This window comes from Mus musculus, chromosome 7, assembly GCF_000001635.26.
Source record: "Mus musculus strain C57BL/6J chromosome 7, GRCm38.p6 C57BL/6J".
Taxonomy (NCBI): Eukaryota; Metazoa; Chordata; class Mammalia; order Rodentia; family Muridae; genus Mus; species Mus musculus.
The window spans coordinates 105,544,189-105,558,446 of NC_000073.6; the positions used below are offsets into that span (position 1 = coordinate 105,544,189).

A 14,258-nucleotide genomic window follows, 5' to 3' on the forward strand; every position below is an offset into this window, starting at 1 on the left:
GGCATAGCCTCACAAGAGAGAGCTATGTCAGGGTCCTGTCAGCAAAATCTTTCTGGCATATGCAATAGTGTCTGGGTTTGATGGTTGTATGTGTGATGGATCCCCAGTGGGGCAGTCTCTGGATAGTCCTTCCTTTCGTCTCAGCTCTGAACTTTGTCTCTGTAACCCCTTCCATGGGTGTTTTGTCCCCCATTTTTAAAAGGAGCAAAGTATCCACACTTTGGTCTTCCTTCTTCTTGAGTTTCATGTGTTTTGCAAATTGTATCTTGGATATTCTAAGTTTCTGGGCTAATATCTGCTTATCAGTGAGTGCATATCATGTGTGTTCTTTTGTAGAGTTTCTTGAGGCATGAGGTAAAGGTGAACTTTGCCCTGCCTGCCTCTATCCCTTTCACACAGACTCACCTTGGACAATGACAAGAGCCTGCAGTAAGGCTGAACTGTTTCATCAATCACTTTTGTTATCATTCCTTAAAGCAGCTGGTTTTACTTATCGTAACTAAGACAATAACCATAAGAGTAGTAACCCTATACACCCAAATATTTCCAAATAGTACCAGCTTCTTGTCCCTGGTGTTTGCTTATATCTTTTCTGCTAGAGTAGAAGCTTACCAGTCTAAAGACATTCGTTAAGATAAGGAACTCAACTACTTTCTTGGTTATTTAAAAATAATTTTTAGATTTATTTTATTTTATATGTATGGGTGTGTCATTTCAGCGTGTATGCATGTCTGCAATGCCCACAGAAGTCAGAAGAGGGCATTGGACTCCTGGACCTGGAGTTTCAGGTGGTTGTTGAGGGGGTCCCAGCAAACATCATGGTAGAAAGGCATGCCAGTTAGGTGAAAAGGAAGCTCTGTTCAGCCCAACCTGCCCAATTGGATCAAACTTCTGGAGTCTGAGATCAGGCCAGTCTGTTTTAAATAAATGTAAAGTCAGTAAAATTTTGGGAAAAGTTTCCTGGTGGAAATTATTCCAAGTCCATGTACACAATAAAGCTCAAGGCATGACTACTTCAAAACTCTTCTGCACAGTACACATGACCATGAAGATGACTTCTTTAGCCTAAAGGCCTAGGACCTGGTGTGGTCTCTGATTGAGATCATGTAGAAGTCAGCAAGCTATAAAGTACATATGACATCTCCCCTAAGCGGGAGCTAAAGATAAAGGTCTAAGGAGGGAGAGGGGAGTCTGGGATAAACATTCTTTGGGATTTGGGTGAGGAGTGGCCTAACAGATAGCAAAGGTCACCAGGTCATTAACAACATCCACTCCCAGCCTTCTAGGTGGGAAACAGGTATTCTTTTCCTCCCCTAGGGAGGCAAGCCTGTGTGATTAACATTCCTGGTTTCTCCAGTGCTTATCTGTAAATATTTGTGACTTCTCCTGCTAGGGAACCATATGTGGGTGCTGGGGAACAAAACTGGGTCCTCTAAAAGAGTGCTCTTAACTGCAGAACCATCTTTCCAGACTCCCCCACTCCCCCACATTCCCACTTCCTCTAACCTCCCCTCCAACCCCCTCCCTCTCCTCCCTCAGCCATTTTTCAACATCTCTAACTTCTTATCCAGGCAGATCAGAAGATGTTTTCTCTGTCCCTGCTTTCAAGTTACCTGTTTGTAAAGGCTGGAAAGGTGGTTTTGTTGGCTAAGACTATTTGATATTCAAGCAGGAGGACCAGGACAGGAGTTCAGATCCCAGCATCCGTGTGACAAGCTAGAGTTTCCACAAGCACCATCTCTGAGGGAACCAGCTTTTGGTCAGTGCCATGGTCACCCTGTACATACAAATGTAAATTAAAAAAAAAAAAAATGGAGCCTTGTTTGCAGGTGTGACAGTGGGACATATTTCCCACCTTTACAGTTGAAAAGGTCAGCTCAGGAACTTTGGGAAGGTCATGAAACAAGTGCCCCCCCAGAAGGGAGAGGCTAAATAACATTTCTCACACCACAGGGCGGAAACTGACCTGCAGGAGGGAACGAGTTCTGCAGGTCGGACCTTGCCCATCTTCAGATGAGGGAAGTCCTTGTCACCTCATTCCCTAAAGGCCAATCAGTTTAAAGGATGCACTGTTCCGCCAATCATATTGTGCCTAATTGCTGATGCTCTATTCTGCCCCTGGAAACCATATAAAAACTCGCTGAACAGGCACTGGGGGTCACTGCCTCTCCTTCGGGTCTGGGACGAACGACCCCAGTGCACTGGAACAATAAATTCCTCTTGCTTTTTGCATTGATCCTGGCTTCACATGGTTCACTTAGGGGTCCCCTATAAGCTAAGGCTCCCTGGAGTCTTACACAGTCATGCCTAACCTCTGAGACATGCTGTCTGGCAATGTCACAAGGCATCTTGAGATCTGGAACTATTTCCTAAACTGCAATAAATCTTGGGATCATTTAGGTCTGTCTCTGACAAGAGTTTCATAAATGGATGTGTGGAAAGAGGATAGAATAGAGTCATATGGAGAGAGGTATAGGCAGAGGTAGTAAGACATCACTACTGAGATTAAAATAGAGGCTTGTACAATCAGAAGAACCCTAGGCCTTGATTCCTCCACCGATTAGATATGGGACTTAAATCAGAATGTCTCTGAAAGGTAATTTCTGAAAACTGGGCCTATTGGGAGGACTTGTGACATTTTATTAAATTATCTGGCCCTTACAGGCTTCTTACCCTTTGTTCTTTGTTTATTTATTTTTTTTTTTTCAAGATAGGGTTTCGGGCTGGTGAGATGGCTCAGTGGGTAAGAGCATTGACTGCTCTTCCAAAGGTCCTGAGTTCAAATCCCAGCAACCACATGGTGGCCACAACCACCCGTAATGAGATCTGACACCCTATTCTGGCGTGTCTGAAGACAGCTAGAGTGTACCTGAGAGAGGGGAGTTGATCGGAGTGAGCAGAGATCCTAAAAATTCAGTTCCCAACAACCACATGAAGGCTCACAATCATCTGTACAGCTACAGTGTACTCACATACATAAAATAAATAAATAAATCTTTAAAAAGAAAGAAAAAGAAAAAGAAAAAGAAAGGGTTTCTCTGTTTAGTCTTGGGTGCCCTGGAATTCATTCTGTAGACCAAACTGGCCTCAGAGTCTGAAATCACCTGCCTCTGCCTCCTAAGTACTGAGATTAAAGGTGCCACCACCACACCTGGCTTTTTTTTTTTTTTTTTTAAGATTTATTTATCTTATTTTACGTGTGTGGGTATTTTTCCCAAATGTGTATGTAAATGCACTACACGCATAGCTGGTGACATGAATCCCCTATAACTGGAGTTACAGAGAGTTATGAGCTGCCACATGGGTGCTGGGAATTAAACCCTGGTCCTCTAGAGGAGCATCCAGTGCTCTCAATTGAAGGTCTGAGTGGGTGTTGTTTGTGGTACTGACATTAGACCTAGGGTCTTTCTCATGCTGGGCAACTACATGGGTCAACGACATCCCTATCCCTATCCCTATCCCTATCCCTATCCCTATCCCTATCCCTATCCCTATCCCTATCCCTATCCCTATCCCTATCCCTATCCCTGCTTTTGCTTTTTTATTATGAGACAGGGTATGAGGTGTTCAGGTTGCCCTTCAACTTGAGTTTGTAATTCCCCTGTTTCAGCTTCCTGAGTAGCTGGAATTACAGGCCTTTGCCAGCAGGTCCAGCTAGACTGGATGCATGGATGAGGTCAGAGAGTTACTGCAGTTAGGGTGGGAGCTGTCATGTGTGCTCATAGCTGGCTGAAAAGTACTTCCAGGGCTCAGCCTCTTCAGATCTAGACATAGGGAACAATGTACAATTCTCTGGGTTTATCAACTGCAATTCCCTTCGTTCAGTCCCCAGGGTTGAGTAATTCTTTTCTACATCAAGCTCCCATTACACCTCTCTGAGTCACTAGAAGTGAGGAGTCCACATGGGACGGCATGGCTGCAGATAGCAATGTCTCAAGACACAGGGGAGGATCTCACGCCGAACACTCGGTGAGAGACAGCGCTGAATGGAGAGCCTCCTCCAGCAGTGACTAAAAGATCATCTGTGAATACTGGTGACACAGTGTGTCCACATGAGTGTGACAGGAACCAGCTGGTGTTGGCTTCTCCACCTCGTCATGCTGGCTGATAGAGGAGGCACAAGCTGCCCAGTCAACTTGAGTCCAGCTATGACAAGACAATCACTCTGGTTTGACCCTCTCTTTTCAGACCCACTTTTCCTTACTCTCAGATGGCTGAGGTCTCTCCCCTTACCTCTCCCCCAGGGTAAGGGCAGACATCTGAATTACAAACTTGTTTGGCAACGCAGATATACACTGCATGTACAAAGCACCAAGCTAATCCTTATACCTTTGTTTCTATCTATTTCCACCATCATAGTAATTCCAATTTTCTCCAAGATAGTGTGACTAATTTCCAATTCAAATCTAGCACAGAGCTTAGCTGGGTGTGGTGGCATGCAACTTAGTCCCAGCACTTGGGAGGCAGAAGCATGAGGAGTTCTATGAGTTTGAAGCTAGCCTGGGCTACAGATGGAGTCCAAGCTAGCCAAGACTACATAGTGAGACCATGTCTCAAAAAAAAATTAAACAAAACATAGCAATTATTTTCTATTAAGACTAAGAGCACAAATCCTTCAGGTGAGCATACTACTGCATACTCTTACATGTAGATGGGAAAGCTGATACAGATAATGCATAATGAACAAATGGCAGTGTTCTAATAAAACTTTATTTTGGACATTAAAATGCAAATTTCATATAATATTTTCCCTCTCTTCTCCCTGCCCTCTACAGATGACAGGTGACATTTAATATCAATTAAATCATGCCTTGTTTACCATGGTCACACACACACACACACACACACCTATACTCCCAGAACTCAAAAGGTTGAAGTATGGTTTGTTCAGGACCGTGCGTGCAGTCCTGTTCAGTCAGTGGCAGAACCAGGATTTAAACCCAGGAGGCCTGAATCTAAAGTTCCCCTTTAGCACGACAGAGGGGAGTCCACATTCAGGGCGTTGGAATTGCCTGCTTCTAACACACGTTTAGTGCACTAGTATTCCCTAAAATTTCCACAGGAGGGAAACCTTTCCCCACCCAAACTCTAGGCTGCTGGTTTTGGCAATCTGGATTTAATTTGTAGTTTCATAGGCAGTTGAAGAGCTGATTGGCCCTCTGCAGAATTTACGTTGGTCTCCTGACACAGAGAACCCAGATGCTATAAAGGGGCACTCAAACAAATTATCCCAAGTTAGGGATTAGCTCCAATGGTAGAATACTCGCCTATCATGAGCAAAAACCCAGGTTTGAAATCCAACACTGCACAACACCCAGGCCTGGTGGCATACTCCTGCAATCCCAGCCCCGGGGAGCTGCAGGCAAGAGAATCCTAAGTCCAGGTTCATCCAAGATACAGAGCTATGAAGCCAGCCTGAGCAACATGAAACCTGAGACCCTACTAAAAAAAAATAATAAGACAAAGACAAATTACCCAAGTTTAACTAGAAAGTCTTCAGCCCCAACCAGGAGACCCATACTGACCAACCACTCCCAGCTCCCAGAACTTGACAATTAATTCCTGTGTTGTCTGGAACTATATATGCCTTAGGTCTTTTCCTTTTTAAGTTTTATTTACTTTTATTTTATGTGTATTGATGTTTCCCCAGTATGTATGTATGTATGTATGTATGTATAGCACATACATGCATGAGGAGTTCAGAAAAAATAGAGAATTCCATTGAATTGACTGAAGTTATGGAAGTGAGGAGCCAGGTGGGTGCTGGGAATAGAACCTGGTCCTCTGGAAAAGCAACCCAAGCTCTTAACCACTGAACCATCTCTCCAGCCTTCTAAGCCTTAAGTCTTTATACAACAACACTTCCCCCAAGTGATGCCCACTGTTCAGTAGCCTAGGAGACTTCACAAAAAGGTTTCCTAGGTCCTAACATGTTAAAGAATAAGATAGTTCTCAACCAGTCTCATTACCAGCCTTGTTCATAATGATATAGATTTTATTTATAATGGAACTCTCTCCCAAGACAGACACTAGGAAGCACTGTGTGCAGCCCAGATTCCTCTCTGCCCATCAGAGTGCTGCTACTCTAAGGACCTTGACCCTCAGGACCCTCTACCGCTAAGAATCACCTTGTCTGAGGCTACGCCCTTTCCAAAGGTAACACATATCCTATGACCGACTGGTTTAGGGGAGAATGGAGATTCAGCATCCTTAGTTTTGCTTGGAACAGCTCTGACGGTTGTCTCTTTAGAACTTGGCTCTGTAGAGACACTATTCCATCCCATCCTCTTTTCTTCCTTCTCTTTTCAGATGCTGATTCTGAATGCAGCCCATAGTAACTCCCCTGCTCGTCCAGCTCTAATTTGTTGTCCTGAGAACCTCCAGGTGTCAGTGCTAGGAGCCCTCTGAGAAAGCAGGTGCTGGAATGGCAGGGGGGTGAAGGAGATGGGTCACTCAGCCCCAGCTGCCAACAAAGACAACATCCATCACCAGCTAAGTGCTAATCAAGTCGTAGAAAAGAATGCATTGGCTGGTTCAGTGAATTGGAGGTTTTTAGTTCTTTTGTTGAGACAAGGTCTCATTCTGCAATCCAGGCTACCCTGGTGCTTCCTATCTAGCTCATGCTGGCTTTGAACCCAGAGAATTCTCCTGCCTCAGCTTCTCATGTGCTGGGAGCCACGGCATCTGGCCTATGAATCAGTCTTTTGGAAAATGCAAGAGAAATGTTAATTATAAGGAAGAGTGAATTGGCTAGCTGTTGCTCAGCCCTATCAATAGTCTGAGGAGAAAACAGGTGAAAGCAATTCATCTGCAGAAAGTTTTGAAAATGATGGTCGAAGTGAGAGAGAAATGCTTTAATTGACAGAAGTGACTTTAGGCCTTCACAAAGTGGATATTAAGAAGATGTGTATGAAGACAGGGTCTCCACCAAGTTACTATTCCACAGAGTCTCCGGGGACATGTGGTTTATTAAAGCAATGAGAAATGTAAGTTGAAGGAAGAACCAGAATGTCCCAGGAGATCATAAGGGTTCCTCTGTGCAGGCCAAGGCTGACCTAAAGAAATACCACTGCTTAGGTGGCCTCCAAAACAGACACAAGACCTTCTGGTGGTGGCACATGCCTTTAAACCCACCATCTGGGAGGCAGAAGCAGGTGGATCTCTGCCAATTAGAGGCCAGGGTGTTCTACAAAGTGAGTTCCAGGACAGCCAGAGCTACATAGTGAGACTCTGTTCAGGGCATGGGGGTGGGGGAGGAAACAGACAGAATAAAAAAGATAAATAAGCCGGGCGTGGTGGCACACGCCTTTAATTCCAGCACTTGGGAGGCAGAGGCAGGCAGATTTCTGAGTTCAAGGCCAGCCTGGTCTACAGAGTGAGTTCCAGGATAGCCAGGGCTACACAGAGAAACCCTGTCTCGAAAAACCAAAAAACAACAACAAAAAAAAAAAAAAGATGAAAAGTAAGAAAGAAAACAAAGGTGTGATAAAACGTGTTATCTCACATTGGTGGCAGTGGGTTTGATGACCTCCTCAGGACCACCAACCTTCTCGGAGCAGGTATTTGTGGTTCCATTTACTGTCAGTCTCCCCTGTGTAGACACACCACCTCCACCTTAGAGCCCCAGGAAATGTACTTTAGAGTGGTCCTCACTTCTTGAAAGTGTCGCTTTCATCCAGCCAACAGAAGCTCTGCAAAGCTCTTTCAGCATCACGGAAACACCTTCAGCCTAAGATATGCTTTATATTCTTTATAGGTGAATATAAAGTTACTAAGTGTGTTGGTATAAGATTTAAATCTGAAGATTTGGGGCTAGAGAGATGGCCTAGCCATTTAGAGCATTTGTTGTTTTTGCAGAGGACCCTAGTTTGATTCCAGGCACCCACACAATGCCTAACAACCATTGGCAACTCCAGTTTCAGGAGATCTGTCATTTTCTTCTGACCTCTCCAGGTGACAGGCATTCTCATAGTACACATATATGGTGCACATTCATATAGGAAGATAAAATACATAAATATATAAAATGAATAAATCTAGTTTTTTTTAATTTGAAGATTCAAATAGTCACAGATCAGAAATATGCAGGGTGGGGAGTGCCTATAAGAAACATGTACAGACTTTTTCCTTGTTAACAATACAATGTAACAACTACTGCTATTATTAGGAATAAACAGGATTTAAAGTATCTAGATGTGTATAGCTTATATGCAAATGCAGCACTACTTCTCACATGTTATGATTATAGGCATGTGCCACTCAACCAGCTCAAGAATAGCAGTATTATTGCTATTTGTGGGATTGTGTGAGAATTGAAAACTAGTCATTACAAAGCACCTGAATTAGTATTTAGCACATTTACAGAATTTGATAAATTAAGCTTTTTGCCACTGTGGATATAATTCCTCTTTTTAATTTTTTGAGGTATGGCTTCATAGCAGTCCAGGGTAGACTCAAACTTCTCAAATTCACTTTGTAGCTAAGGGTGGCCTTGAATGTCTGATTCTCTTATTTCTACCTCCCAGGTGCTGGGGTTACAGGAGTATACCCAACTCTTTCTCTATTAAAAAGGAGGAAATGAGCCGGGCAGTGGTGGCACGCCTTTAATCCCAGCACTTAGGAGGCAGAGGCTGGTGGATTTCTGAGTTCGAGGCCAGCCTGGTCTACAAAGTTAGTTCCAGGACAGCCAGGGCTATACAGAGAAACCCTGTCTTGAAAAAATAAAAATAAATAAATAAACAAAGCCAAAAGTCCCTTCTATCCTGAGAATTCTGAATTAAAGCTTTGTTAGAAGATTGGCTGGCTCCCGAACTGTGGATCCTGGGGCAAGACATAGTGAGATCCTGTCTCAAAAACAAAACAAACAAACAACAACAGATAAAATAGGATTAAAAACACTTAAGAAGACCTTTGAGAGATGAGATGTAACCCATACCTGGCACCATTATCAGTGTAAGGGCCTGTGGCTAGATAGGTCATAACCCCCATAGCGGGGCAGAGAACCTACTACTATTATTCTGCTAATAGGCACAGTATTTAAATGACTTTAGTGTACCCGTAGATCAGAGCACTTAGCAGTCCTCACCAGTGAAGCTTCTTGAAGCAGGAGAGAGTTAAACACAGACACCTACAAATGATCATCAGAGAACAAGAGACTTCGAAGTGATCCTCCCTAAATGGGGTCTATATCACACCTCTCCTTACAAGGCTAAGTGATTGAAAGTGGGACTGAAAGACTGGAAGAGCCAGAGGCAGCGGGTGACTAAAGGAAACTTTTCTGGCACGACAGGGAAGTTGCATGCAGTGAAATCGCCATGATTGTGACAGCACGCACAGGATGTTCAAGCGAGACAAAATTCCAAAGGCTCACTCCTAGCTAAGGCGTATTGGCATCGGAGAGCTCCTAGAAGAGGCAGTTTTCTTTTTAAGGATATGACGACCCCTGGTAGGTTGACCAGGCTCCAGGGCAGGTCCCACACCTAATAGTGTTGGGACCTGGGTAGAATTCCCAGCACGCAGCACGGGCGTGGCGACCTCAATACATCTATAACTCCAGTCCAGGTGGATCCTCTTCCGGCCTCCAGCAGGCACCACGCACGTGGTGCACACACATACAAAATACCCATACACATAAATAAATAATAATGCAAAATTTTAAATTAAAAGAAAGACACATTAACAAAACCTTAAGTGATTCAAGGCTGCTGTAATGGTGGCAGAGCATAGGAAATCGAGGGGAGGACCGTCCATGGCAGGTCAATCCGCTCAATGCAAGCATCGCTGCCCCAGCCCTCTCTAGTTAATCTTCTCAGTTTAATGACCAGCTGAGCCGGGCATCTATTCTAGGAATCTGAATGTTTAAAAAAAAAAAAAAAAAAAAAAAGCGGGGAGGGGGGGTGGAAGAGAGGGGCACCTGGGAGTTCCCTAAAGGGCTTCCATCAGTTCTGGGCAGAAATTATCGGGGCCGCCGCCCGCAGCCTCGCGCAGCAATGGCTCAGGGTGGTGAAGCTTGTCTCTACCGAGGTCACCTACCCACCCCAACCCCGCGGGTCCTAAGACCGCCCGGGGTGATTGGGCTGTGGCTGAAGAAGGCGGATCAGGGCGGGTTGGCGAGCCCCCTTTTGCTCCGCCCCCAAGGTTTTGACAGCCGCTCCCCCACAGTTGCTGGGCCATAAGAGGAACAGGAAGGGGAGGAGCTGTTTTGTGGCTGGCTGCTGAGCTATCAGTCAACCACAACGAAGGGTAATCAGGTGTCTCCAGCGTTACCCGGGCCCCGAGGGCCAGCCAGGGCTTCGGCCTGTGGGGCCTGGAGGGGCAAGCCAGTCCTGTCTACGAGCCTGGCAATGCCCCACCACAGAGCATCATCCGGCCAGGACCACCTCAGAGCCGGCTGGGAGCAGAGACTGGAGAGGTCCTTACCGGCACCCAGAGTGGGACTCCTTTGGATGGGGCTGGGCTTGGCGCTGGTTCTGGCTCTGTTTGACTCCACGGTTCTTTGGGTTCCTGCCAGAGCTTATCCTCTTCCTTCTGAAGGCCATTCTGTCAAATTCAGTGCCATAGCGCCGCCGCTCCAGAGTGCCTTTGGGTGGCAGAACCTCACTTGCCCCGCCTGCAAAGTCTTATTCACTGCTCTCAACCATGGGCTGAAGGTGAGTGCGTGAAGGGCTGTTGTGGAATGCTGGGGGCAGGATGAAGTGCACTGGTATGCCCGGGGGAGGGGGCAATATATTTCTGGTAGAGGGTGCTTCCTATGCATCCATGTTACCACTACCCCACTGTGACCTTTATAAAGTTAGGGAGAGTAAAGTCAGCTGGCTAATTGTGGGCTTGAAATGGTAGCACACCCTGAGCTAGAGTAGGTAGCTAGAGGCCTGGTGCTGAACTGCTGGGCAGTGTGTGGGAGATACTGATGTCTCTTTATCATGGTGACAGAGTTATCCTAGCTCCGATTTAGACATGGAAGCCTGTGGAGTGGTGGCCAGGGTTCACTTGTTCTGTCTCTGACCTAACTTCATTGGTTCCTTCCACCACAGAAGGAGCCCAATGTGGCACGGGTAGGCTCTGTGGCCATCAAGATATGCAAGATGCTGAACATAGCACCACTAGATGTGTGCCAGTCAGCCGTCCATCTCTTTGAGGACGATGTGGTGGAGGTGTGGACACGTTCAGTTCTGAGCCCATCAGAGGCTTGTGGCTTGCTTCTGGGCTCCTCTTGTGGACACTGGGACATCTTTTCGACTTGGAACATCTCTTTGCCATCAGTGCCGAAGCCACCCCCAAAGCCACCGAGCCCACCAGCCCCCGGTGCCCCTGTCAGCCGTGTCCTCTTCCTTACTGATCTACACTGGGACCATGAGTACCTGGAGGGCACAGACCCTTACTGTGCAGATCCACTTTGCTGCCGCCGGGGGTCCGGATGGCCACCCAACTCCCAGAAGGGGGCTGGGTTCTGGGGCGAGTACAGCAAGTGTGACCTGCCCTTGCGAACGCTAGAAAGCCTGTTGAAAGGACTGGGCCCTGCCGGCCCTTTTGAAATGGTGTACTGGACGGGAGATATCCCTGCCCATGATGTCTGGCAACAGTCTCGCCAAGATCAGCTGAGGGCCCTGACCACCATCACAGACCTCGTGAGGAAGTTCTTGGGCCCAGTGCCAGTGTACCCTGCTGTGGGCAACCATGAGAGCACTCCTGTCAATGGCTTCCCTCCTCCCTTCATAAAGGGAAACCAATCTTCACAATGGCTCTATGAAGCCATGGCCAAGGCATGGGAACCCTGGTTACCAGCTGATGCCCTTCACACCCTAAGGTACTTACTGTCGGTGGAAACCCAGGAAGGAAGAAGAAAGATGGATGAGGGAGAAAGGAGGAGGGAACTGGGTAGACTACTCCAGCAGGTGTCCTCAGCACTCTCTACTGCCCTCCCTAACCTGACCCTGCCTTCCCTTTAATTATCTCCAGCCACCCTCTTTTCAGAGCTAGCAGTACATCCCCACTCCCTAGCTTGTGTCTTTGCCTACAGTAGCTCTCTTTGTAAAATGAATTCTCCCTCCCTCTTTAATATCTCCCATTTTTTTCTCAACGTGGCCAGGCCTATAACATCTCCCGACAGAAAGGCCTTTGCTTTCTGACTCACCTCACTCTTTGTCCTGAATTCATGAAGCTCTCAACCCTCTGAGGCTTCTTTACTGTCAGAGGAGCCCTATAATTACTGCTGTTGGTCTTCAGCTAGGGTGGGAGCTCCTGGGGGTGGGAGATGACATCATGTGTACCTCTGCCTGATGTGCAGGACTATTGACATCTCGGTTACTTTTGTTTCAGAATTGGGGGCTTCTATGCCCTCACCCCACGCCCTGGCCTCCGCCTCATCTCTCTCAATATGAATTTTTGTTCCCGTGAGAACTTTTGGCTCTTGATCAACTCCACAGATCCTGCTGGACAACTCCAGTGGCTGGTGGAGGAGCTTCAGGCTGCTGAGAATCGAGGAGACAAAGTAAGGGGATGCGTTATGAACCGGGTGGAGAAGGTGCTGTTGGGGCTGAGGAGAAGCAGGCTGCTGTGTGTGGGGCTGAGATCTGTGAAGAGGGGAGTGTCGCTTCACTTCCTAGAACTACTGTCTTCCCTGGGTCCATGTTCACCTTCCTGTGTCCTTCGTATACTCAATCTTCTGTCACTCTACCCAAGGCTGCCTGGATTCCTCAATGCTCTGACTGCCCTTAATTCTCCCTTCAGGTGCATATAATTGGCCACATCCCTCCAGGACATTGTCTTAAGAGCTGGAGCTGGAATTATTACAAAATCATAGCCAGGTAAAGGGATAGAGGGCTTGGGTGTGGAGACTGAAGGGTTAAAATACTCTCAACAGTCAGGCAGTGGTAGCACATGCCTTTAATCGAAGCACTCTTGAGTTCAAGGCCAGCCTGGTCTACAAAGTGAGTTCTAGGACAGCCAGGGCTGTTAACACAGAGAAATCCTTTCTCTGGAGAAAAAAAAAAAGAAAGGGAGGGAGGGAGGGAGGAAGGAGAGAGCAATTCCCTCAAGCACAGAGTCTCACAATCTGGAGGAGCTACTTTGCCCATTGCAGAACGACCACCCTAACTCCTCAGGTCTACCCACCCTCATTTCCACTTCCTTACAGCCTTCTATCACTGTGTCTCTGGGCAGGTATGAAAACACTCTGGCCGGTCAGTTCTTTGGCCACACTCACGTGGATGAGTTTGAGATCTTCTATGATGAGGAAACTCTGAGCCGACCACTAGCTGTAGCCTTCCTGGCGCCCAGTGCTACAACCTTTATCAACCTTAACCCTGGTGAGTAAGGCAGAAGGGAGCATTCCTCATCCTGAGGCTGGTGTGACAGAAAGGGATGGAAGCCAAAGCAGGTCCTCCCTAAAGTTCCTTTGTTCCCTTCCTTACCACTCAACCCTCCCTTCTCGCAGGCTACCGAGTTTACCAAATAGATGGAAACTACCCCGGAAGCTCTCATGTGGTCCTGGACCACGAGACCTACATCTTGAATCTGACCCAGGCCAACGCAGCAGGAGGCACACCAAGCTGGAAGCGCCTCTACAGGGCTCGAGAAACCTATGGACTTCCAGATGCGATGCCTGCCTCCTGGCACAACCTGGTCTACCGCATGAGGGATGATGAGCAACTCTTCCAGACCTTCTGGTTTCTCTACCATAAGGGCCACCCACCTTCAGAGCCCTGCGGCACACCCTGCCGCCTGGCCACTCTGTGTGCCCAGCTCTCAGCCCGAGCAGACAGCCCTGCTTTGTGTCGCCACTTGATGCCCAATGGGAGCCTCCCAGATGCTAATAGGTTGTGGTCACGCCCCCTGTTGTGCTAGTATTCCATGTTCCAGACTGGGGAAAGTTCATGTATCAGAAAAGGGATACATTCCCGAGTGCTGCTTATCTACCTGAGGCAAAAGCTTCGGGGGAAGGAGCCAGCCAGGCCAGGGAAACAAGCCGCCTCATGAGAGCTTGTTTGGTTACACTGGAGGAGGTTTTGGCTGTCCTACTTATGCCCAGGATCTGGATTACCCCTGGGGCTGATGTCTGACCTGGGCTTTGTCGAGGGCTCAGTGCTCTGGATAGTCAGACAGGAGCTATTGCCCGAGCCTGGGCTAATGGACCTCTGAACCCTGTACTGTTACCTGATCCTGCAAGGCTGTTAAAATAAAGAGACACACTTCAGACTCCACCGTTCCTATTTCTTCTTCCCAAACAGGCAGGGCAAAGGGAGGTTGGTAGCATGACC

General features: G+C 47.1%; 1 protein-coding gene and 1 long non-coding RNA gene across 2 annotated transcripts; one reads left to right on the forward strand and one right to left on the reverse strand.

The window, feature by feature from the left end:
- Window positions 1–712: 712 nt before the first annotated feature.
- Window positions 713–10,173, reverse strand: Gm39063. Its single transcript, XR_869857.2, has 3 exons — window positions 9,914–10,173; window positions 1,614–1,777; window positions 713–914 (listed from the first exon to the last, which is right to left on the reverse strand). It is a non-coding gene; the product is annotated as a predicted gene, 39063 (long non-coding RNA).
- Window positions 10,172–14,201, forward strand: Smpd1 (sphingomyelin phosphodiesterase 1, acid lysosomal). Its single transcript, NM_011421.2, has 6 exons — window positions 10,172–10,649; window positions 11,034–11,806; window positions 12,319–12,490; window positions 12,730–12,806; window positions 13,162–13,307; window positions 13,436–14,201. Exons 1-6 carry the CDS (start codon window positions 10,344–10,346, stop codon window positions 13,843–13,845), a joined length of 1,884 nt encoding a protein of 627 aa, NP_035551.1. The 5' UTR covers window positions 10,172–10,343; the 3' UTR covers window positions 13,846–14,201.
- Window positions 14,202–14,258: the final 57 nt, after the last annotated feature.